Below are 27,148 nucleotides of genomic sequence, written 5' to 3'. Positions count from 1 at the left end.
GAGGGAATGATTTAGTCTGGGTTGTCAGGGAAGGTCTTAGAGAGAAGGTGGTATTTGAGTGGTTAGAGAATATTACAACATTGAATAACTGGAGAAGGAGAGGTAGGTGTTTTAAAAAGCTGGAATGGGCCTGGCCTGTGGTGGTGCAGTGGCTAAAGCGTCGACCTGGAATGCTGAGGTCGCTGGTTAGAAACCCTGGGCATGCCTGATCAAGGCACATATGACGAGCAATCAGTGAGCAATGAAAGTGAAGCAACTATGAGTTGATACTTTTCACTCCCCCCTCCTCTCTCTCTAAAATCAATAAATAAAGTCTTTTTAAAAACTGAATGATATCGTAATAAAATTAGATAAAAAAAGAAAACTGGATTGGCATGTGCATGTTATGGCCCTAGTAAGGCATAAAGCATGCTGTTTCCTTATCTCAAAATGGTGATACATTTCTAAAAAAACATCGGAGGCTAAAGTTTTAACCAAAATAAAATATTCGATATGATTGAATGGTCTTAAGTAACTATTTACTTTTTTTTTCTTTAGTGAGGGAGAGAGATTGAGTGACAGATAGGGACAGACAGGAAAGGAAGGAGATGAGAACCGTCAACTCATAGTTGTGGCACCTTAGTTGATCATTGATTGCTTTCTTATATGTCCCTTGACTGGGGGGCTTCAGCCGACCAGTGACCTCTTTGTCAAGCCAGCTTTCTTGGGCTTCAAGCCATTGACCTTTGGGCTCAAGCCAGTAACCATGGGGTCATCTCTATGATCCCACACTCAAGCTGGCAACCCCATGCTCAAGTCGATGAGCCTGCACTCAAGCCGATGAGCCTATGTTTAAGCTGGTGACCTTGGGGTTTCGAACCTGGGTCTTTAGCATCCTAGGTCAACACTCTGTCTACTGCACCAACTGCCTGATAAGGCATACTTTTCTAACTATTGAAGTTTCCTTTTGATGAGATCTCCATTGTTGATATTTTTAAATAATTAATAGGAGAACTTGGTTGAGAGCAAACACCACAAGCTTGCCCGGAGTTTAAGAAGTGGACCTTCTGACCATGATCTCAAACCTAATGCTACCACCAGAGATCAACTAAACGTAAGAATTTATAAAACATTACTATAAAAATAATTAAATGGATATTTTGGTTACAATCAATGTGATACCACTTCACTTAAATATTATTCAGATAGCCCCCTACCCCTAGATTAATGAATTACAATAATTTCAGCTATCCGTAGTTTTATTATATTGAGGCTTTCAGAAAATATATTCGTCCTGAAGCCAGAGCTACAAGTAGTACATGCTTTTTGATAAGTGCTCTTAGAAGCGGGCTGAAGGCACATTGCCTGAGAGGCCTTGGTGTGCACACACGCCTTGTTCTGCAAGTTGACTGGACAAGGAAACATTTATTGTTTGGATTTTTCTGTTTGAGGGCAGAGGCTTTAGTTATATAGAGCTTTGGTTTAATTACATTAGTACTATAATTATATACTTTTATATGACTTTTCCATCTTATCTTTTTCTCCCTTTATACTCTACTATTATTTTTGGACTGATAAGTTTAGTAAAGTTAAGTCTTACTCAACTGCATGCACATTTTCCTTGCTGCTATTAATTTCATAATAGAAATATTTAAATAAATTCAAAATTGTAAATGAAATGGAAATATATAGGAAGAATACATTTGACAAAAGTAATTCTTTTTTTATTTTTGTTGTAGATTATTGTGAGTTATCCACCAACCAAGCAGCTTACATATGAAGAACAAGATCTTGTTTGGAAGTTTAGATATTATCTTACTAACCAAGAAAAGGTAAATTTCTTGAATGTCTTCATACATCAAATGTATCTACAAAGTTTGTTGCTGATGAACAAGATGGAGCAAAACTTCCATGGAAATAAGAGAAAAATGGTCAAATTTTTTACTAGTTACAGAACAGTATATTTGATACTTCATTTGAAAAAAAGTTATAGATGTGTACACACAAAGACACATAGAGCCATTTGATAATCTATAGTCAGCGACTGAATGGGAAAGGTCAGAGAGAGACAATTTAGTTCTGGCACTGTAGCTTTTTCTTACTAGGTAAGGTGAAGGAAATTGCTTTGGAAGCTTGGTTTCTTTATTTTTCTTACAATGAAACCCTCCTTCACAGGCGAGATAATACAGGTGAATAGCCTTGCTAAGTATCTGATGACTCATAGGTTCAGAGTAAATGTTGATTCACTTTGTCTCACCTCTTTGAGCCTGGGTTGACTAGCAAAATATTTACATCATTAAAGAAACTATAGAATTCTGGAGGAGGTGTGGCTAGAGAGAGTATGAGAAACTAATTTGAAATGTGTAAATTGAGTTGGTAGAGTGCCTGCCAGCTTGGAGAGCAGGACAGAGGCTAGGTCAGAAGTAGGCATTTGGTTTCCATAATAAAACTAGGTAGAGAGTTTCTGGAGAGACAGAATTAGGATGAAGCTGTCAACACTAGACTTGAGTCCGCAGGCTCATCTTGAGCCCTTAGTATTGCCACTCTGAAGCTTTTTACTGCAAGCAGAGTACTTCACCTGTCAAAGCTTTCATTTCCTCATATCTAATAGGAGTTGACTAAATGATAGTGAACGTGATAGTCTGTAAATTCTTAGGAGACTGGTTCACGACTAACCCTTAAAATATTATAATAATAGCCTGTATCTATTAAACAGCCATTTATGCTAGGGATCTTTTATATCCCACAACAACCCCACAATTTAGATATTTTTGCTACAGTTCTACGGTGAGAGAAGTTGAGTCTTAGGTTAAGGAACCTGTGCAGAATCACAAAGCTTGTCAGTGCTGATCAGTATGCTCACATTTATGAGTTAGAATAGAAGATAGTTGGTGAAGCAAAAGGGAGGATTATAGATAAAATATTGCAGTGTCATGCACATGCCTTAGAAATTATGAAATGCATTGTGGGTAAAACAGAAGCATAAGGAAAATTAGTATCTGTCTGAAAACTATTCTACAATTATGTGCGAATGAATGAATAAATATGTTTTACAATCTCTTGAGATGGTCTTTAGCTGCTTTAACTTGTTTTTCTGAAATAATTATATTAATTTCAAAGGTAAAGATAAAAATCCATTTGCAGCTCATCTTTACTCTTCAGCTCTGCCTCTTTATATTTTATCGGGGCCTTTGAAAATTCTTTGTAGTTGAATCATCTTTTTCTCCTTCTATTCATAACAAGAATGAGAGAAGAATTTTCAATTTACTAGATCTTTGAGTGTTATTCTCTTCACCACAGAAAAAGGAAATATCAGTATAATCACAGGTTTGTGATTTTGTGTGATATAAAAAAATGAGTTAGGGTATGATACTCTGTTAAATGAAGAATAACTGGTCACAAAAATTGTATCTTGAATGCAGAACGGTCTTGTCTAAAATGCACAGCAAGGTATTGAATTAAATTGTTAGGATGTATAGACTCAAGAAGCATAGAATAGAGTTACAGAGCAGAACTGCCTTAGATGGAAAGGCTTGCAAGAAAAATTGTTTGTTTAAAATGTAGTCACTTCCCTCTGAAATTCAATTACTTCTAGATATGTGCAAAAGAAATCAAATGCTCAAGTGATATAAAGTATATGACAGGTTTTGCTTAACTAGTTGATTTTAAGTTTTCGAAAAGTGGATGATGAAACTTCAATTCTCAAGACATATTACGGGATCCTTATGATCACCAGGGTTGAGTGAACGATATTTTTTAATGTTCAGGAAGCACTTTTCAGTATATTGGCCTTGAAGTGACCAGAGAACTTATTTACACAGCCACATAGGTGTCTTTGTAGTAATTTAAGATGGGTTTTTCAGGAAACATATTCCTGCACCTTGTCCCTTAGATTTTTTATGTGAAGAAATTCCTTCAGGATTGGTGTCCAGGAGCCTTGCTGTAGGTTAGTTGGATTCTAGGCCCTGAGGCTAAAATTATTTTCTGGAGAGAAAGCAGTGCTCAGAAAACAAGTTGGTGGAAATTGGTTCTAACAAATTCATATCTACTTATTTTTTTATTGTTTGGTCTTTCCACCTATGTTTTCCTACATGACCGTGTGCCAGGGCTTGCTGGCACCTACAGTCTTCAGTGCTTCAGATGACAATCTCTACTTTAGACTTGCTGTTGCACCTAGAAAGTTCACAGTAATAACTTTGTCCATCAAAATCAGTTAAATTTATGAAGCATTTTTAAATTTGTGGTCCATAGCATTTAAGAAGTGATTCATTTTTATGGAACCCAAAAGATGACTATTGTAACTTTTCAAAACTAGTGTTTATCATAGCCTTTCTTGTAAAAATGTTAATTAAAAAATAACTGTTGCCTGACCAGGCAGTGGCACAGTGGAAAGAGCATCGGACTGGGATACAGAGGACCCAGGTTTGAAACCCCAAGGTCACTGGCTTGAGTGTCAGCTCATCCAACTTGCACCCCAGGTCGCTGGCTTGAGCCTAAGGTTGCTGGCTTGAGCAAGGGGTCAGTCACTGTGCTGTACCTCCCCCCCCCCCAATCAAGGCACATATGAGAAAGCAATCAACAAACAACTTAGGTGCCGCAACAAAGAATTGATGCTTCTCATCTGTCTCCCTTCCTGTCCCTCTCTCTGTCTCTCTGTCACACACACACAAAAGGATAAATGTTACGTTAACTTGATGCCTTTCCATTGTATTTGAAAAGGCATATGTGGTGAAATAGTGATACATTGAATGTTCTGAAGAGCCTGCTTCTGAAGCAACTACTGAGACAGTGAGAGCAGGTAGAAAACCATGGTGGGAACAGATTCAGTTCAGCAAACATTTGTTGTTGACTCTTGACCTAGTATTATTGAGAACTGTGGGCTTGCAATGTCATTTTTCTGTTTTCATATAAATTAAAACTGTTGAGGCAAGGATATATATATACAGATAAAATGGAAAAGTACAGGGTAGGAATTGAAGGTCACTCCCTTAATAGACAATTAGGAGATTGTTGTAATGAACACGAGCAGAGAGCAAGGTCCGTGTGAGATGAGAAGGAAGTGTCCCCAAGCAGAGACTGGTCTTACGGGTCCAGTAAGCTCTTGAGGTGCTTTTGATTTGATGATCGTTCTCATGGGGGGGGGGGGGGGGATATGAGTATACCAAAGTGTTTGTTAGGTTTAGAGACAGAGTCTCTGAACCGTTCATGAATGGTTATGAAGTAAGAAAGGTGGAGTACGTTTGTGATGAGCCTGGAATTCTGTGCCTGGGAGTTGTATTTTACCAGCAAGAGGAAACCATTAAAGCATCAGAATGTGTCTTAGCAAGTGCCATTTTAAGGAAGACAAACCAGGGTAGATTGGAGCGGAACTGAGAATGAAAAAAAGAGACATAATTAGAAGACAGTGTACTGATTTGGAGAGCTAAGTGGGAGGTCAGCTTAGAGGGAAATGTATGAAATGACTTGGTGACAACTCCTGGGGTTTGTCTGAAATAAGGAAATACAGCAAGTCGAAGGATCAAGGTGAGGAGATACTTTTATTTTTGAATGTTTTGTATTTAAGTTATTAGAAGAACAACTGTGATACTGTGATATAATAAGGTATGTACATTTGATCTGTGATTCTTGGCATAGTTTCTAAAACCCTAGGATTTGCTGAGTGGTAGTAATAAACTCCATGCATTCCACCACACCTACGTTTATGCTAATGAGGTGGCTCTTTAGGGTGGGGCTGATTGCCAGAGGAACCAACCCTGTGATCAGAGGATTGGAACTTTGAGCCCCACTCCCATCTCTGGGAGAGGGTCTGGGATGGGATTAATCACCAGTGGTGAGGGATTAAATAAATCATGCCTATGGAATGGAACCTTCAAAAAAACTTACGCAGTGGGGTTCATAGAGCTTCTGGGTTGGTGAACACATCATATGACAGGAGATAGACACTTCAAACTATATGGGTACAGAAGCTCTTATGCTTGGGACTCTTCCAGACATTGCCTATGTGTCTCTTCATCTGGTTATTCATTTGTATCTTTTAAAATATACCAGTAGTAATAAGTTAAGTGTTTCTCTGAGTTCTGTGAGCCACTGTAGCACATTATTGAACCTGAGGAAGATGTTATGGTAACTCCTGATTTGTAGCCAAGTCAGACAGAAGTCTGGGCATCTGAAATGGGAAGTAATCTTGTGAGACTTAACCCTTAACCCTTGGATTCTGCATTAACTCCAGGATATTAGTATCGAAATTGAATTAAAGTGCGGGACACCCAATTGGTGTCCTCAGAAGATTAGGGAGTTGGATGGTGTGGAAAACTCAAGTTTAGTATCAGAAGTGTCTTGAGTAGAGGAATAGGTTTTCCTTTAGCAACAAAGTAGTAATTTCCAATAATCATGTGGGTAGAAGTTAAAATTAGAAATATATATGATAAATACAGCTCTAAAGTGATTGCGCTTTTGATTGTAAGAATATGAAATACCAGTGAGGTGATTCTAAGATCAGAGGGAGGGTAACAAATATATAGTTATTGCTATTAAAATATAAAACATGATAATAAATGCAATAATATTAACATTTGATGTTGGATTCAATATAGAAATAGAAAAACAATAATATTGGATAATAAAATAATTAACATTTATCAAGTATTTATTATGTAAAAGGTACCGTCCTAAACATTTGCATTCAATCTTATTTCATTTTCACCACAACATTCTGAGACAGGTCACTTATAATTTAAATAATGTGCTCTAAGTGACTAAGCTAATAATTGATGGAGCTGGGAATTAGGATTGACCCCAAGCACACTGGCTCTAAAGCTTGTGTGTACACCCCTGTTATCTTTGGAAGCTCTAGGGACAACATTATCTTTGAGGCCTGTACCTTTACATAGATCACTAAGCATCTTTAATGGATTTAAGGGGAAGTATCATTACTATTGCTGCCTTCAGATTCTCATATTTCTATCTCATTCCTTCTTCAATCTACTACCTCCTTGTTTACATTTGTAACATTTAGCATTATAAAGTTGTGGAATTCTTGTACAGTCCTTAGGTTTCTCGGCAGTAGTATATGTCGTAAATCTTACTAATAGGTCTATAAATCATAGAATCTGGGAGTTAGATTGTTTCAGTTATTGAATTGAGTATATCGGCATGCTGCAGGATTTGCTTATAACAAGCACATAGCCACACGTTTCTATTAAGGCTGCTGATGTTCTGTGCAATGGAAAACCTTTCGCTGTAGTGATCTAAGAAGTATTGCTTTGTTTCCACACTTCAACCTAGAAGTACATTTTAGAAGTGGAAAATAATTGCTTGAGTCCATTACTAGGGCAGTTTGTGTTGTTATTTGGAGCGGGAACAGTGTACTAAATGCCGTGCAGGAGGTGCAGAAGAGATAGACCGCTACTCTTGGGGAATGCAGACTCCAGTTCTAGAGATAAGGGTGCCCTCAAAAGCATTTGGCAGTTAGAAGAGCATCATTTAATAATGATAGTTTGGCGTCCCCAAACTACGGCCCGCGGGCCGCAATGCGGCCCCCTGAGGCCATTTATCCAGCCCCCACTGCACTTCTGGAAGGGGCACCTCTTTCATTGGTGGTCAGTGAGAGGACCACTGTATTTGGCAGCCCTCCAATGGTCTGAGGGACAGTGAACTGGCCCCCTGTGTAAAAAGTTTGGAGACCGCTGACTTTAAATAAGATTGAGGCAACTATTAAAGGAAGCTGAAAGTTGCCAGCAACTTCCTGGGCAAGTTGAATTTTTGGCAGGTATGCATTTATTATGTATGCAGCTGCGAGTTATATGCACCAAGGTACTTTACTTATGTGACAATCTGGTGAAGACTTCAGTATGCTATCTATCCAAAGAAGCGAGGTTCCAGAGAGATGCTACAGACAGCTGGTTGAATCATAGACTGTTTGCTCCTGCTTCAGTGTTTTGTTTTGTTTTATGCTTGTTCTTGTGAAGTTTTTACTTGGTTGTCTTTTTTTAAATAGTTACTTCTAGGTGCAGAGAGACATAATATACATAATATAATCAATTTCTTTTGAGTCCTTAGGTATGTGAGTATCGAGGAACCCAGTGACTCTGGAGAAGTGTTCAAGAGTGGGTTTAGTGATGAGGAGTCTATTCTCACTTGGCTTTGGAATTTTTCATTCATTGGCTACTTTATATTATATCACATGTTGATGTTGCAAAATGAAGGTTGTCTCAAAGGCATCTCAGAATTCGTGAGATCTGCCTCAACTATTTTCACATCTTGAGGCCTAACGTATTTTAATTTTTTTTTTAATAATAATGCGAGCTGAGTCTTTTTTTAAAGATTTTTTATTTTTATTTATTCATTATAGAGAGAGAAGAGAGAGAGAGAGAAGGGGGGAGGAGCAGGAAGCATCAACTCCCATATGTGCCTTGACCAGGCAAGCCCAGGGTTTTGAACCGGCAACCTCAGCATTTCCAGGTTGACACTTTATCTACTGCGCCACCACAGGTCAGAGGCCTAACGTATTTTAAAATAACAAAAGCATAGTGAAGAAAGGCTAAAGATAATTTAATAATTCATAATGCTTTGAAAGTAGTTTGATCTGTAAAGTTTCAGCCAACATGCTTTTTTTTTCTGCCCTGTGTTACTTTTCTAGAATTGAATGTATAACCTTGTTTAGTGATTACATAGGGAGTCGGCCGTTGAGTCTGTGACTCTTCCATCACGACCGAGTGGATCTCTGCCTCGTCACCCCTGGACCTTCCCTACCCCAAATAATAGGTGGTTGTTTCTAATTTAAAAATCTTTTCTAATTTTAGGCTTTGACAAAATTCTTGAAGTGTGTTAATTGGGATCTACCTCAGGAGGCCAAACAGGCACTGGAACTTCTGGGGAAGTGGAAGCCAATGGACGTAGAGGATTCCCTGGAGCTGCTGTCCTCGCATTACACCAACCCCACAGTGAGGCGCTACGCAGTGGCCCGGCTGCGGCAGGCGGATGATGAGGTGCGTTGTTGTTCTTTCTTCTTTGGGTACATTTTAAACTAGAGCCTGATTATAGACTCAAGAGTGTGTGTGTGTGTGTGTGTGTGCGTGTGTGTGTGTGTGTGAAGGGGGGGCAGATTTTTTAGAAGCGAAGAGGACATACTAGATGTGCTTTCAGAAGTAAAATTAAAATATTCCTCCAGGGACTTCTCTGTGAAATGAAAATTTACTTCCTGATCTGTTTTGTGGTAGGACAATCTCTCCCAGCACATTTACCTGGCAGCAGAGCTTATACCTTCTGTCTGGAAAAAGGAATTCTAATGAAAAATGGTTTAATGTAGCACCTGCTGGGGAGTAATTCAGATCTCCTCTATTAGTCGGAACACAACAAGCCACCTTTAATTGTAGCCTTGAAAAGTCCTTTTTAAAACATACAGATGCGTGGTCATCTTATTTGCCTTCTTAAACTTCCAGTTGCCGAGAATCACGTGTATATGTATGTTTCTTGATGGTTTTGAATACTCTGGAAAGCAGAGACCACAGACTTAATGCTGGCCTTATTTATATTTCTGAGGCCACTAGGGAAGGAGAAACATTCTGTGTTGACACAAAGCACTGCTGGGTTTTGCATTTTAGTAATTCCTAATGAGGTAGACTAATCTAGCAATACTTTTTACTAATTTTTATAGGGTGAATGTGCTCTCAAATATAATCTATAATAATAGTTTGTGCTAGCCTGCAGGGCTTATGGGATATGGGATAACTCTTCTCAAACTTCAATGTGTATATAGGAATGCTGATCCTATAGAACAGTTACTATCAAGGACCTTTATTAAAAATAATTAAATCATGGTCATGGTCAGGTGGCTCAGTGGATGAAGCATTGTCCTGCCATTCTAAGGTCGCAGGTTTGACCCCAGTCAGGGCACATAGGAGAAACAGTCTATGAGTGCACCACTAAATGGAATGACTTTAGTGGAACAAGTTGATGCTTCTTTCACTTTCTCTCACATCAATGGAAAATTTTTTAAAATAATAATTAAATCATTTTGAATTGATAGTAGTATCTGAATTTCAAGAAGCAAAGAGGATTTATTAAGGTTAATATTTTTATGTATATAGTTAATTATAGTAAAATTTAAACTTTATAGTAAATAGTATAGAGGGAGTGCTTACATATAATTTACCCATCTTTAACAATTGCCAACTCATAGCCATCTTGTTTCATCTATAACACCGCTTACTCTCTCCTCCCCATTCCTTACCCTCCATTAGATTTCTTTTATACAAGATCTCAGATATTGCACAATTTTATCAGAATAGAATGTTATTTACTCTTCTATCAGAAAGCAGTTCTAACATTGTATTGAGCCTATTATTTTCTTCCTAATTGTCTTTACTGTTTCACAAGTAGAAAAATTATTACAATATTAACTTGAAATAATCAAAATATTTATTTTGAAATTCATTAGAAATTTCACTCAAGTCAATAATTCTCTATGTTTGACATGAGTCATAGAATTTACGTAAAGGCCTCTGGGTTGTAGTCAACACAGTCTCTCAATATGGGTTCAGAATTTAAATAGAAAAAATTATAAATCATCACTTTTGATTGTCTGGCTTTAGTTTCCTGGAGCCTAGAGGTTAAGTATTTGAACTGTATTTGTATCTGGAGTTATTAGTGTTTGTGTAGAGTTTGTATAGGTACTGAGCTATTTCTAGGCCATTTTATAATTTGTTTTATGAGGTAGAGATGATAGAAACATTGCATGCATTTTAAACTGCAGTCAGTTATTTATTAGTATTTTCAAGGTTGTAGAGATCTAGCATAAATAGTATGGTAGTTAAGTTAGCTCATGATTTCCCTTCCTACTGATATGTTAGATGTATATTAAGATATGAATTTTGTCTTTTCTTTAACTCTGTATATCTACATATATATCATATATGTCTTTGGGAACACTGTATATGTATTCTCACCTGTTTCCTCTCTGAAGAAAAATAGTGATAATAGTTACTTACGTCACTTGATAGTAATGAACAAAAAAATTCAAAAACGCTTTGAAAATTGTACTCATGCCCATATGCAAAAAGATTGCACATTTATATTTTGTAAATTTTATGCTGAAATCATGCTGTGTCTTCGGAGTACAGTATTTATGGTTTTATAAACTTCAAATGTTTTGGGGTTTGCAAAAGATAATAGAATCATATAATCATAGTGTGAAAAGATGTCATGTCAAAGGTCAATTTGTCTATCTCCCTCCCTCTTGGACTACTGGGAAAGCTGAATGAAAACGCTGTGTTTTCTGTTTGGACAGTTAGTCTGATGTCTTGCACGTGCCTCAGTCTCTAGTAGCCGTGCCTTAGCCCAGGCTCCCCGGTGTCCCAGTGTCTCTCTCCCTGGCATCATTCAGGCTGGAGCGCAGGCCTCCCAGCAGGCCACCCACCTGAGAGCTCCCGGAGCCACCTCGGAGCAAGCGGCTCTTCTGTTTGTTTCCTTCCGCTCCCACAGAATTTGCTTTATTTCCATACTGTGATATTAATCCTTTTTTTTTTCAATTTACTTTGCTTTTTAACTGTGAAAGAAATAATATAGGACTCTACTCCTCTGGCCATTCTTTATCCCCAGAAAGGTAGCCACTCGTATATTTTTTTATATATTCTTTATGCAAATTACAAACATATGTATGCATGTACAGCATACATACATACAACTTTTTATAAACTATCATAAATATGAATATTCTATAAATATTAATATATTGTTAAAAATTTGCCTTATTCACTGATAGTATAATCTTGGACATTTTCTCACAATTAGCACATATATTTGGTGTCTATAAATTTTTGAAATAGGCTAGTGAATATAAAGGCAAATGATGTCAAAGGTATGTTTAATTTGTAAAAAAAAATTACTGTGTTTCTAGATTATTTTATGGATGCCTGTAGGTTTACTTTTATAATTTTTGTACATTATTTTTCCCAATAATTTTGGAATAATTCTGTCCTTTTCTTAAAACTCCACCAAAATTTTAAGTGGAATTACATTAAAATTTTATTAGTATTTTTTTTTTATTAAGTGAGAGGGAGGTAGAGACAAACTCCCACATGCACCCCAACCAGGATCCACCTGGCAAGCCCCCTACCAGGTGATGCTCTGCCCATCTGGGGCCACTGCTCTGTTGCTTGGCAACTGAGCTATTTTAGCACCTGAGGTGAGGCCATGGAGCCATCTTCAGCGCCTGGGGCCACCTTGCTCAAACTGAGCCATGGCTGCAGGAAGGGGAGGGGGAGAGAAAGAAAGAGAAAAAGAGAGACAGAGAGAGAAGGAGGAAGGGTGGAGAAGCAGATGGTCACTTCTCCTGTGTGCTCTCACCAGGAATTGAACCCAGGACTTCACATGCCAGACCAACGCTGTACCACTGAGCCAACCGGCCAGGGCCATTAAAATTTTTTATTAAGGAAAAAAATGACATTTTTATGATACTAAATTTTCCCTCCTGGAGATAATGATTTTTTTTAAAATTTAAGCTCCTATTTTATAAAAATTTTATGCATTTTTAAAAGTTAGATTTATTCTATGACAATTATTGTTATGAACGACTTTATCCTTTTTATGTCTTATTTTTGTTAAATGGAAAGCTGTGTGTGTGTGTGTGTGTGTGTGTGTGTGTGTGTGTGTGTGTTTTGGAAAGATGTGTTTTTGTTTTAATATTTATGTTTTACCTACCTGACCAGTGGTGGTGTAGTATATAGAACATTGACTCAGGTTGTTGGTGTCCCAGGTTTAAAATCTTGAGATTATCAGCCTGAGCGCTGGCTCATCCAACTTGAGTGCAGGCTCATCAGCTTGAGCATGGGGTTATAGGCTTAAGTGTGGGATCATCAACATAACCCCGTGGTCACTGGCTTGATTCCAAGGTTGCTGGCTCGGCTGCAGCCCCCCCCCCCCCCCCCACCAACAAGGCACAAATGAGAAGTGATCAATGAGTAACCAAAGTGCCTCAACTATGAGTTGATGCTTCTCATACACCCTTCGCTAAAAATAAGTAAATAAATAATATATTTGTGTTTCACCTTGTGGGTTTAGTGATTTATCATATTAGTTCTAATGGATGTTAGGTGGGTTCCTGTATTTTTTTTTTCTTTGTATTTTTCTGAAACTGGAAACGGGGAGAGACAGCCAGACAGACTCCCGCATGCGCCCGACCGGGATCCACTCGGCACGCCCATCAGGGGCGACGCTCCGCCCCTCCGGGGCGTCGCTCCGCCGCGACCAGAGCCACTCTAGCGCCTGGGGCAGAGGCCAAGGAGCCATCCCCAGCGCCCGGGCCATCCCCGCTCCAATGGAGCCCTGGCTGCGGGAGGGGAAGAGAGAGAGAGACAGAGAGGAAGGGGGGGGGGGTGGAGAAGCAAATGGGCGCTTCTCCTGTGTGCCCTGGTCGGGAATCGAACCTGGTTCCCCGCTCGCCAGGCCGACGCTCCACCGCTGAGCCAACCGGCCAGGGCCGGTTCCTGTATTTTTTATGTAAAGTGTCATGCTGTCTGGAAAACATCAGTATATAGTATATATATGAAATCTTTTATTATGTTATACAATCTGTACATTTTAAAAAATATTTCTTACTCAATATTAATATCTTTCTAAATTTGACTTGCTAATATTCTACCTAGGAAAAATTTTAAAGTCATATTTCTTACTCAAATATGTGGCTCAAATGGAGAGATTCCCCATTAAAATTTGAGGAGGAAGAGGCATTTAAAATAGGCATTGATGGAAGAGTAGAATTTTCACAGTTGGACATGAGTTCAGGTACATTCTAAGTGGGGAGAGCAGCAGGAGCAAAGGCAAAGTGGTTGAAAAGTGCAGGAAAAACAGAAAATACTTCCCTTTAGTGAGTGTGAGGGGTCTGTAGCTATCTGTGAGGCAGGATCAGCACTCATGTCGCTAACTCAAAATGTCTGTCTGAAGAATTACTCTTAATTCAGTAAGAAATGAGAAGTCAGTGAGTGATTTGACATGGGACTTTGCATTTTCTCTCTGAAACATTAGAATTAACATGTTCTTGAGGAAAATGGTGATCAGTATCTAGATAATATTTCAGAGCTCTTGGGAAATTTTTACTGAATTGTCTGAGATGGAAACCTGATTTCTTTTTGTTTTGTTTTGTTTTACACCTATGCTTCTCTCCTTCATGCTTGGAGGAGTTTTATGTTTTTCAAGATGTGACTGTATAATGAGCAAACAGACTTTGTACTTACTATTGAAGTTAATTCATTTCCATACAAATGAAGGAAAGAGTAGTTGAATATAGAAGACCGACAAATAAGATGGTGATGAGTGACCTAAAAATAAAAGGGGAGTTTTCTTCTGAATTTCTCCTTTGTGGAAAATTTAGTAACAATGGTGATATTTTTTATTTCATGTGGTGATTCTTTTCTGTAATTAGGAAAAGGCAACAGGTGATATATTCAACATTTTCAAAGCATGCCCTGGTAATGAAGGCTAGCACTGAAACTGAATTACTTATACCTCCCAAGAAGGTTACTTGTCATTAAGTATATTAATCAATTTTCTGTTATATAATTCACTTTTTTTTTTTCTTAGAAAAAGCATCTAAGCATTCCTATAGCTGTTAGATTCTGTAAATCTTAAATAAAATAATAGAAAATCAGATATTTATTGCTCTAATTAAAAAGTTTTCAGCAGCAACAGTATACTATAGAGATGCTTTGATACAGTTACTTGAGTTCCCTGGCCACTGACATTGATTATTTTATTTGAATAAGAGTTAATAAGCCAGTTAATCTCTCATTTAATTTTTTTTTTTTTTTTTTTTTTTTGGTAAAGAAATCATTTAGTGGTGAAACCATGCATATTACTCTGTCAGTGTTTGGGTAATGATAAAAATGTTGGCCATGACAATGTAAGAAAAAAATTATTTTAAAAATCCATTATGGTATTATGTATGGGAAAATAGATTGTTGGAAAGCGTCTCTATACTCATGGAGTTTATAATATAGTGCAAAAGGCAAAAAGTAAAGCAAGTAACTACAAGTGCTCTACAGTTCATGTTAGAAACAGGAGAGAGGGTAGGGTGTGCCATTAAATTTTTACAGGGAATTTAACTGGTTTGTGGGCCAAAAGAAGAGACTGATGTTGAATTTGCAGTTGCAAAATCTCAAGATTATCTCATTATGCCTGACCTGTGGTGGCGCAGTGGATAAAGCATCGACCTGGAACAATGAAGTCACCATTTTGAAACCCTGGGCTTGCCTGGTCAAGGCACATATGGGGCTTAATGCTTCCTGCTCCTCCTCACCCCCTTCCACTCTAAAATTAATAAATAAAAAAATGTTTTTCTCATTGTAAGTGTTGAGGGCTTAACAGTGACAATTAAAATTGGAAGATAGCAGATGCTTTAAAGAGTCATTGGATAGAACTACACTTATAGAGTAAGACAGGAAATATTTCCATCCTAAATATTAAACCTGGAGCATCTTTTTACATTAGGTGAACGCTCAGAAAGGTAAAAGCTACTTTGTTGACACTTTTTAGTCCTAATTACCCCATCGATTGTCAATAGGAGTATGGGAAATTTAGGCTTTGGAATTTGTTTTTTATAGATCATTATTGGTAGTTGTCAGGAAAGTAGGTATTTCACTTAGTCACAAATGTTAAAATTAAAATATCTGTTTTGTAGGATTTTTATTTAAAAAGCAATCCAAATTCTTTAGAACCTGAACTTTCAGGAAAAATAAAAGGAACACAGGATTTTTTGCCTGACCAGGCAGTGGCACAGTGGATAGAGCATTAGACTGGGATGCAGAGGAACCAGGTTCAAAACCCTGAGGTCGCCAGCTTGAGCGGGCTCATCCAGATTGAGCTCAGGGTCGCTGGCTTGAGCATATCATACACAACACTCCAAGGTCTCTGGCTTGAAACCCAAGGAACAACTAAGGTGTTACAACAAAGAATTGATGCTTCTCATCTCTCTCCTTTCTGGTCTTCCCTCTCTCTCTGTCTCTCTGTCTCTCTCTCTCTCTCTCTCTCTCTCTCTCTCTCTCACACACACACACACACACACACACACACACACACACACAAAAGAATGCAGGATTTTTTTTAAAATCCCAACCAGGAAAGGTTATGAAGCAGAAATTCTTGGAAAACTTGAAAATTTGGAGTTTCTTATGTAATCTTAGATGTAAAATCCTATTATCTGCTTTATTGCTGACGAAAGGATCCTGCCTTAAACAAACTGTCTCAACCCTTTTTTAAATTTTGTGGGTTTTTTTTTTTTTTTTTTTTTTGCTTTGCAGTTTGTTTTTTGTTTTTGGGGGGGCTTTTTGTGACAGAGACAGAGAATTAGAGATAGGGACAGACGGCAGGAAGGGAGAAAGATGAGAAGCATCAATTCTTCGTTGCAGCACCTTAGTTGTTCATTGACTGCTTTCTCATATGTGTCTTGACCAGGGGCTACAGCAGAGCGAGTGAGCCCTTGCTCAAGCCAGCGACCTTGGGCTTCAAGCCAGCGACCTTTGTGCTCAATCCAGTGACCTTGGGGTCATGTCTATGATCCCATGCTCAAGCCAGCGACCCCGTGCTCAAGCTGGTGACCTCAACGTTTCGAACCTGCGTCCTCTGTGTCCCAGTCTGATGCTCCATCCACTGTGCCACCACCTGGTCAGGCTGCTTTACATTTTGGATACTGCTTTAAACAAGGCATTTTCTAGCCCCTTACTCTGTGCCAGGCATTATTCTGTGACTTTCCTCTATTAGTTAATTTAATCCTTACTCCTTATCTCTAAGGCTTTGATTCTGTTCACTTCATGGATGGGGACCCAGTGAGACACCAGAAGGTTAGGTTTCCTAGTAATCTTCCAAAGACACAGCTGGTCAGTGATAGATGGAGTGGATCGTTAGCTTGATATTTCAGGGTAAATTATGGCTGTAACCGTATACTGCATTTGTTTTTCTAATATTATCTTCTTTTTTTGTGTGTTTGTTTTACAGGATTTGTTGATGTACTTATTACAGCTGGTCCAAGCTCTCAAATATGAAAATTTTGATGATATAAAGAATGGATTAGAACCTACCAAGAAGGATAGTCAGGGTTCAGTGTCTGAGAGTGTGTCAAATTCTGGAATAAATTCTTCAGAAATAGATAGGTATGCATATCCAGGGAGAAGTTGTTTTCTTTTTCTCTTTCTTTTTGTTTTTTTGTCAGAGAGAGAGAAAGGGAGAGACAGAGGAAAAAATAAACCTTGTTTTGTTTTTCCACTTACCTATGCATTCATTGCTTGATTCTTGTGTATGCCCTGACCAGGGGTTGAGTCTACGAACTTGGCATGTTGAGATGACCAGGGCTGGACTTGTTTTCAAATCTGGACGTTTCCCTCCTTTTCAAATTGTCATCTGCTTTTCATTTCCCTGAGATGTACCAAACCCGCGTTGGTACTAAGTTTAAAGTTTTACCAATGACTATGCATATTCACTCAAAAAATACAAACATTATATTGCGGGATTTGGCAGGCTATGGAGTCAAACTACCTAAGTTAAAATCTTGACTTTGCCACTTACTAGCTGTTATGTATTCTCTATATGACCTTAGTTTAAAATGGAGTTACTGTTTAAGAGTTGCTGAAAGGTTAAATAACTTACTACATGTAAAGCCTATAGAAAAGTGTCTGGCACATAGTTCTCAGTAAGTGTTATGGACTATTTACTGTTAATGCCTAAATAAAATGAAGGACAGGGCATGTCAGTGGACTCATATTTTATTGTAAAGTTGTATTGTTTTTAGTAGTTATACTAAAGAAATATGTTACTTGAACTAAAATCAGCTTGTAACAATAACAACAATTAAGAACTCTCACCTTTAGCAGACACTGTGAGGTAGTCTACATACATTGACTTGTTATAGTGATCCCAATGTAGGCATTCATATCTCAAATTTGGGTATCAATGACTTAACTAGAAATTAAGTAAATTGCCCCAAATCATAAAACTTGCAAATCATAGAGTCAATTCCAGAGTCCCCATTCTTTCTACTTTGCCATTGTTCTTTCTATAAAATCTTAAAACTTGAGATAAAGAGGAACCTTTGGGTGAGAACTTTGAGGCCCTGTGACATCAGTAGTTGTTTTGGGAAAGTTCATGAGATTTATTAATGACAGGATGTGGTCTAGAAATGAGTACCTGAATCACTAATTATTTCAGTTATCACATAGGCTCAAGATTATATTTCTGAATATTTTTATGGTTATGTTAAGGGTCTTTTTATCTTCTGTGTTTTCATTTGGAGAAGAACTGAAAAACAGAAAGATTTTTTTTTTTTCTTCCCTAGGCTGCTTTATATTTTTCTGTTTTTAAGAGAAGAGACACCCTTGGATTTTCTCCCACTGTACATTAGAGGCCTTCAGTCTCTAGTCATGTGGATTTGCCTTCCTCCGTATTTATGCCATATACAGTGTTTTCTAGAACTCTGCTTAGGAATTTATGACATTATAAACTGTCACCCACTGTTTTTCAAATCATGGTGTGCTGGTCACTAATTTATGTATTTTTTAAAAATATATCATGTAGGTAGAGGTGGTCTTGTCACCAGATATATTTGAGAAAAGCTGAAATGCTTTAATTTAAAGTAAAATGGGCTTTTAAAAAAACTAGTATTTATCAATATGCAGTGTTACACATCTCTAAGAGTCTTACCCATATTCTTTGCCTGTGGGTCCTCTTTTCCAAAGTATAATGTGACTAATGTTGTACAGAACACACTGTAGGAAGAGACACGTTATCCAGACACAGTTGAGGTGAACTGTTTTGTAAAAAAATGTGTATCCTCTCTTCCAGACAGAATATTTTACATATCTCCTATTTTTTTTCAGCTCCCAAATTATAACCAGCCCCCTTCCTCCAGTGTCTTCCCCTCCTCCTGCATCTAAGACCAAAGAAGGTTCAGATGGTGAAAATCTGGAGGTGAGCACAGAGCTTTTCAAGTTTCCTGTGGGAGAGAAAGCTCCTGCCATGCAAACATTATGTGGTAGTTTTTAAAGCATTGATTTTGATGAATAAGCCAAATATTATAACTTTATTAAATAATTTGTTTTATGATGCATGTTTATGACTTTTTTTCAGCAAAAAGTGCCAAATAATCTTCAATTTGAGGCATTTTATTGGTGCTTTGGGCATATAAATGGATCCATATGCAATGTGAAAATAAACTGACTTAAATATTTTGTTATTAAAGAAACTCAATGTTAACATATTTATGAACATTACTGTAGTTTGTGATTACATTGTAAAAATGTATGACTTTGATACTAAGGCTAATATACTGTCAGGCTGTTTCTAACTCAGAAAAATTGAATCTTTTTGAGAAGTAGATTAATTTGAGGTAACACAGGCCTCTCTGCTGGTGCCGCTCTGAAAGGCACATCAACAGTGCACTTGCAGAAGCACTAGTGGGTATTGTTGCATTCCTCTTTAAGAATTCTGTTTGAGAAGACTCTTTCACCCCCATGATGTTTAAAACAAATGTTAGAGGTTTTGATACTGGAAAGGTCAGTTGATTTTTAAAATGCGTACATATTACTTTTAGTCAAAACTTAGAGGAGTTAATGTTGATGATTGAATGACTCTTGTTTTCATTTTTAACTGTTAGCCAAAGTTTGTATGTCTCCTTACCTTTTGATATAATTAAAAATATTGAAAGAGGAATTTTAAACTGTAGAATCTTTACGGCAGCCCTTTAAAGAGCCATTCAGCTTCAGTTACTTGCCCTTTTAAAGTTAAGGTAGTGATGAAGATTTAGTAATTCACTCACACATGTTTTTTGAGCTCTCGTTATGTACCAGCAACTGTTTCTAGGTGCTGGGGTCAATGCAGTAAAAATCTTTGTCACATGGAGCTTATGTTCTTCTGTTTGGGCTGGTTATAGTCAGTAATGCTTATTTATAGCAGAGGAGATAATATTTATTTTCTGTGGAGAAAAATAAGCCAGAGAAAAATAATAGGGAATAGGGAGTGCTGGGGTGGGGTTGGTCAGTTGCAATTTTGAAAAGATTGGTCAGTGAAGGCCTTTCTGGAAAGTTACCTCTTTATAAAGATGAATCAGGTAAGGGAACAAGCATGTGGTGATCTGGGGAGAGATTTCAGGCAGAGGGTACAGCAAGTGTAGAGGCCCTCCGACCAGAGCTTAAGTTTGTTTGGACACTACAGAGACCAGTGTGCCTGGCCCTGGAGTGTGAGCAAAGGGGAGCGTGGTGAGGGAATGAGTCTGAGGTACAGCAAGAGATAGTCTCGCGGCCCTGGCCAGTTGGTTCAGCGGTAGAGTGTCGGCCTGGCGTGCGGGGGACCCAGGTTCGATTCCCGGCCAGGGCACATAGGAGAAGCGCCCATTTGCTTCTCCACCCCCGCCCCTCCTTCCTCTCTGTCTCTCTTCCCCTTCCGCAACCAAGGCTCCATTGGAGCAAAGATGGCCCGGGCACTGGGGATGGCTCCTTGGCCTCTGCCCCAGGCGCTGGAGTGGCTCTGGTCGTGGCAGAGCGACCCCCCGGAGGGGCAGAGCATCGCCCCTGGTGGGCGTGCCGGGTGGATCCCAGTTGGGCGCATGCGGGAGTCTGTCTGACTGTCTCTCCCCGTTTCCAGCTTCAGAAAAATACAAAAAAATAAATAAATAAATAAAATTAGATAGTCTCGCAAGGCCGGTAGGCCATGGGATCAAATGACTTTTACTGGGATGTTATTGAAATAATCCAGGTGACAGTGGTAGCTTGAGCCAGTGTAATTGATGCTGAAGATTGTGTGAAGTGCCTGGATTCTGAAAGTTGTTTAGAATGTTGTTTTACACACCACCTAATACTCAAAATTTGTAGGATAAAAATAAAAATAATTTTAAAATATTTCTTTTTTGACTGATGATCCTGTTTGTTGTCATTCAATGATTAAGCGATTTTATCTTTTCTCAGTTAAATAGTTTCTTAAGAGGTTCAAGTAATCTAAGCTATCCCAGAAATCAGTGGAAATTATTTTGAGTGCCGTTTCCCTTCCTCTTTCCTGTCCCAAGTAGGCTAATAATATTGCACCAGCAGGTATTACCTTTAAGATATCCCTAAGCAATTACAGTGGTACCTTGACACAACAGCACTTTAAGTCATGAGCAATTTGAGAGACGAGCAGTCACGTGTGGGATTTTTTGCTTTAAGTCACAAGTGGATATTTGAATCATGAGCTTCCACCACTCTCCACTAAATGGCCTGCCAAACGTTCTGAAAGGGAGGAAGAAACAAACTTCCATGGAAATGTTTTTATTGAAATGGCCTCTAAGTGAAAGCGAGGAAAATGTGGTGAAAAAGCCAAAAGTCAGTGAAGAAAATGATTGTTGGGCAAATTAGTTTGTAAAATTTGTATTTTCTCAGTTTGCTCTCTTTTATTGTAAAAATGGCACTGGGCAGCTGTCTGTGAAATTGCTAATTACCTTCCTGCTTGGGAATAGCCATTGTTTTGCTAATGTCTCCTCCCCCTCCACCAGCATCTTCAAGTATACTTGAAGGTAAGTACATTTCATAAATCAGTTTATTTCTTTACATTCTCTCTTATTTGTGTATATATATGTGTGTGTGTGTGTATATATATATGTATTTGTTATTTATAAAGCACATTTTCTTATTTATAAGCATATAAAACAAAAACTTTGTGTGGTTTTTGGGGACCAGAACGGATTAATTGCATTCCCATTAATTTAAATGGGGAAATTTGATTTGACACATGAGCAAAATGAGTCACGAGCTCGGCCATGAAACGAATTTAACTCATGTGTCAAGGTACTACTGTAAGTGTTAAGGGATATCGAGGTGATAACCAACCACGCTGAGTTCCTTCACTTATCTCTACAGATACCAGCATTCTTGTCTCCTCCCTGACACCTGAGAAGTATCTTGTTTGCTTACTTTTTCTTTCCCTGTTTCTCTTGGAGTTTTGGGAAACCGCTCTGTCTCTCTCCTACACTAAATGTTAAGCTTCAGTTGGACAAGGAGCTCTGTGAACCATGGGATCCTTACCTCTCCCATAGTGTTGTCTGGCTTAGAATAAATATTGTACGGAAGAATAGATGGGTGCATGAAATCAGATATCTGTGGTGTAAGGTGTGTAGGTGAAACCGATGGGCAAATGGAGACTCTTTTATGTTCTCATGGTTAGTAACAAATGGTGATGTAATGTATATACATTTCTTTTCATTTCAGCAAGATCTCTGTACCTTCTTGATATCAAGAGCCTGCAAAAACTCAACATTGGCTAATTATTTATACTGGTATGTAAAAATAATTTTTTGTTTATTTTCTTATCACTCTTTATAACTGTTTCCCCCATACTATAAGCATCAAGTCGATTTAAAATAAGGTATGAGAAATCACCAAAAACCTAAATGCAGTGTTTATATCTAGCTTTATTCCTTTACAGTTGTGCTCATGAACATGTTCATTGGCACCACTGTTTCTCTTCCTTTCACTCCTTCCAGTGTCTAAGATCAAGTTAAGTAGGGCAGTGGGGTTTTCAATTTGGTGCCTGTTTGCCTTGTATGGTATCTAAGTAGTTTAAGTGTAATACTTCACAGTCCCTTAGAAGTGTGTGCTTTCACATTGTTTACCAAAACACAGGAAACATACAAAACTGGGAAGTGGGAATTTTAAGTTATTTATTTTACAGATGAATAAATGAACTTGATAGAAGCTGAACTGGGATTAAATCACTTATCTAGAACTTTCCTATTTACAGAGTACTTTCAGTGACCTTTTCTCATTTGTCACCGTGAAGTTATGTAATGGAAGTATAATTACCTCTGTTCATCCAGTCTCTGGAGTTGAAGGAAAGAAAGAAACTAAGGTCAGGGAGGCTAATTGACTTCATGAGCCATAATTCATAGGAAGTGAGATTCCCTTTATCTGTCACAGAATTCTGACAAGAGACTGTGACAAGGACACAGAAACTTAGCCACAACAAGAAATACTTTGGTTCAGTAAAAAGGTAGCACTAGTATTGGACATTAGACGAGGGAGCCTTGTCCAGTTTTACAGAGCACACGGACAAGCCAGCTGGGTGAGGCCTGCTGGAAGCGTTCTGCTCATTGGAGAGAACATTTAAATCTTCTCCATATACCTGATGTATTTTAACTATAGAAATGATCTCTAAGCTGATTTACTGCTCACTTTACTGTGTTTATTTAAACAGTACCAATTAATGGATATCGATTTTGAAATTTCATTATTTTTGAAGAAAAATGAGGCATTTTATTTTCTGTGACAAAATTAAACAATAATGTCTTGTTTTAGACTGAGTTTAGAAAAACTATCTATATAGTATACCAAATCAAACATTAACTTCATTCTCACACTATCTGAACCTGATGTAGTTATTGTGGGTACTGTCCCTGTCGCCAGTAAGTAGGTAACTAAGTTAAAGGACTCTACAAACACAAGGTGGGGTCCATTATTTACATAAACAATAAATAATTATTTAGTTTCAGCTTTTATGGTTCTCTTTACAAAGAATAAAGCCACTATCAGTTATTTTAACTAAATCTTTCCTTTTTACCCTCTTTGGACCCTGTGACTTTTTTTCCTCGGTTTTCATAGTGGAAAGAAAAATAGTTTCTTACTTTTACTTTAGAAATTTAACTTAATATTCATAAAACTACATTTCCCTCACAGTAGTAAATTTCCTAAAAATATACCCAGAAGATGTTTTGGCTAGTTGTTAATCACCATTTTTACTTTGAAATGTTTATTTAGAAATTCTCATATTGGAAATAGTCTAATAGTGACTATTTCCTTTTAATGTAACCTCTGGCTTTCTAATTTCTCCACATTCCAATTTTTTTTTTTAATTTTCCCATTTATTTGAAAGAGAAAGAAGGAGAGGGAGAGAAGAGGAGAAGAGAGAGAAGCATCAACTCGTTCCACTTAGTTGTTTTATTTAGCTGTGAACTCAGTGATTGCTTCTTGTACGTGCCCTGACCAGGAATTGAACTCGGGGTCTTGGGGCACCGAGACAACCCTTTATTCACTGAGCCACCTGGCCAGGGCCCCAGTCTGAATTGTTAATAAATACATGTCTATTCACTGGTGTTGCAGAAAAATACTTTTTCCTGAAAATTTAAGTAAATATCTAAAAGAAAATACATAGAAAGAAATGTGGGGCATGTTGTCGAGTTTTTGAGTAAGTACTTACAAGCTTCTTAGGTATTTTAAAATTAAGATTTTCTATTTTTAAAAATCATTTACTAAGAATTTCTTAATAGGTGTTTCTGTTTTCTTGCAATATTCGTGAAATGTTTTTCTGCCTCAGGATTTGTAGTCTAGAGGAGTTACTATGGTAAGAGCTGTGCGCATATGCTGATTTGTAGTGTTTTAAAATGATGTATTCTTCAGATTTGACTGTAGACCACATTTCACTGTAAAACCTGAAATTAGTTGTGATAGAATCTTTGATCTCTTATTTCAAGTAGAAAGAGTTTTCAAACCATTCTGAGAGCAGCTGAACAGTCAAAAACCTGTTAGATGGGCTGTTACTAATAAGGCAACAGTTTCTATTTAGAAAGACCACTTTGTTTTCTTCATAGATAATAAAGGAAGTGCAACCCCAGTGCCCAGTCTTATAAACATTCCACCAGATTTAGATTTGATTTGTGTTTTTCTACTATAACTCTTGATTCATCTAAGCATTAGTATGTATTATATTTACTCACTCTCTGAAGAGTAATTATTTTTCTCATATTTAAGTCTGCGTATTACATATTCAAATACTCAGGGAGAAGAGGTATTAATGTGGACTTCTGACTTTGGTAGACATTGCTTTTGTGATTATGTGTGAGAATATGGGAAATAATTTCAAATAATTGGTTTAAAATGATCATTCACTTCCTTTAAACATGGACAGAGTAGTATAAAGGTATTAATCAAATGTAAAATATAAATTTTAATTGATTGCTTTATTTCCTTTTGAACATTTTGAATTTCCTTTTTCATTTGTTCCCTTCTCAATGATTTAAGTGGGATTTCTGCCATAGTTGAATCCTTAGGGGCCCATTGTTGTGTGGGCAATCCTTTTGAAATGAGGAGCGTCAACCTTTTAAGCCACAGAGGGGAGTTACAGTCTCCAATCTGTAAAGTGTTGGGCGTCAGGATCTATAAATTGTTTCAGTGTTTTATTTTTATAGCTATTCCAGTATGTCTAAATTGAAAGAAACTTTAGATGCTTTGACATGTTTTTCTAAAACCTTTAGGACCTTTCATGGTAATAAAGGTTATTTACCCTGCAAAACAAAATTGGCAGGAAACAGGTAGCCCAGTGATGTCATCTCACAGTGGGTACCTGGGCTGTTTTGTCTGCCTTTCTATTTGAAGTTGACAGCCTTGAAGGGGGAGGTATTACCTTAGCATGCTTTCTAGAATCTCACTTACTGCTCTAAATAGAGAATTCAGAAATGATTCCCATCTACATTTTCTAGTCTTTTTTTTTTGTATTTTTCTGAAGTTGGAAATGGGGAGGCAGTCAGACAGACTCCCACATGCGCCTGACTGGGATCCACCCGGCATGCCCACCAGGGGGCGATGCTCTGCCCATCTGGGGCATTGCTCTGTTGCAACCAGAGCCATTCTAGCACCTGAGGCAGAGGCCACAGAGCCATCCTCAGCGCCTGGGCCAACTTTGCTCCAATGGAGCCTTGGCTGCGGGAGGGGAAGAGAGACAGAGAGGAAGGAGAGGGGGAGGGGTGGAGAAGCAGATGGGCACTTCTCCTGTGTGCCCTGGCCGGGAATCGAACCCGGGACTCCTGCACGCCAGGCTGATGCTCTACCACTGTACATTTTCTAGTCTTGATCTAAGTTTATCTTCATATTGGGAAACAGCACTCCTATTTTTATTTTATGTGGACTTTCTCTTTGCAGCAGAACTTTGCCTTGAATGATCTTGAGAGATGAGATGTTGGATTCTTGACTTTTATCATGAGCACCAGTGTGTATCCTCAATCACATGAAGTCTCTGTGGCCATTGTGTTTACTTGGTGGTCAAGGAGACCTTAACAGAGGAAGGCAGCCTGTACAGTGTGGACATCTCTGTTGCTTATTTGGAAATGAGTTTGCTACATAAACACACAGGAGAATAAGATGAATATACTTAAGGTCTTGCAGACAGTTAAGGACTTTAAGGATTGGAAAGGTGTAGGTTGGATTTGAATATCACCATATTGACAGTGTTATAGTTTAGAATGACTATCTGCTTGACTTTCTTAGATGATATCGTAAAATGACTAAACATCCTGGAATACTGTCCTGGAATAGAAAGTGTGAGTTTATTTTAACTGTTTTTAGCTTATTCATCTAGAACAGAGCTGTCCAGTAAAACTTTATACAGTGATGGAAATAAGCTACCATGCTGCATATATATTCCCTGAGCACTTGAAATGTGGATAGTGTGAGTGAGAAACTGAATTTATAATTTTAATTAATTTTATTTTAAACAGTCATATGTGAGCTGTGACTTTAGAAAGCATTCTGGATCCAGGACTCACGAATATCTTCTTGAATTTTTGGTTTAAAACTCTTGTTGGAAACATGGTGAAATAGTGTCATGGTTCAGTTCCTCATAGCATTTTACAGACAATTCTAAGTTATACAACTCTGGTGACTTCCAGAACACCTGTCACAATAGTAAAGCATGACACTGGGAAGTTGGGAGGAGAAGACTTGTAATTTTATCAACTTTTAGAATGTTCTTGTATGTAAGACCGGATTGGGTTTGTTAGCTCTTGAAATTTTTATTTAATTTTTATTTTTTTTGTGACAGAGAGAGGGACAGATAGGGACAGACAGACAGGAAAGGAGAGAGATGAGAAGCATCAATTCATTGTTGAGGCACCTTAGTTGTTCATTGATTGCTTTCTCATATGTGCCTTGACTAGGGGGCTATAGCTGACTGAATGACCCCTTACTCGAGCCAGCGACCTTCGGTTCAAGCTGGTAAGCTTTGCTCAAACCAGACGAGCCACGCTCATCCGCCAAACTCAGGGTTTTGAACTGGGTCCTCTGCGTCCCAGTCCAAAGCTCTATTCACTGTGCCACCGCCTGGTCAAGCTGAAAATTTTTAACATACGGCATCAGGCATCAATTTCTTTATAACCTCTGAGGAGCACTAGGAA

General features: G+C 38.0%; 1 protein-coding gene across 2 annotated transcripts in view; it reads left to right on the top strand.

Annotated features, from left to right (window-relative positions):
* PIK3C3 (phosphatidylinositol 3-kinase catalytic subunit type 3) overlaps positions 1–27,148 on the top strand; it is a 122,120-nt gene that overhangs the window by 38,141 nt on the left and 56,831 nt on the right. For both annotated transcript variants that reach the window (XM_066352887.1, XM_066352888.1), the window contains exons 8-13: positions 989–1,093; positions 1,719–1,811; positions 8,781–8,966; positions 16,966–17,120; positions 18,840–18,930; positions 22,197–22,264. In XM_066352887.1, the coding sequence (XP_066208984.1) occupies positions 989–1,093; positions 1,719–1,811; positions 8,781–8,966; positions 16,966–17,120; positions 18,840–18,930; positions 22,197–22,264 (698 nt within the window). The remainder of the gene's footprint in view (positions 1–988; positions 1,094–1,718; positions 1,812–8,780; positions 8,967–16,965; positions 17,121–18,839; positions 18,931–22,196; positions 22,265–27,148) is intronic.

Source organism: Saccopteryx leptura, chromosome 11 (assembly GCF_036850995.1).
Source record: "Saccopteryx leptura isolate mSacLep1 chromosome 11, mSacLep1_pri_phased_curated, whole genome shotgun sequence".
NCBI lineage: Eukaryota > Metazoa > Chordata > Mammalia > Chiroptera > Emballonuridae > Saccopteryx > Saccopteryx leptura.
The sequence above is the reverse complement of the archived record's forward strand: the minus strand, read 5'-3'. Positions and strand labels throughout refer to the sequence as shown.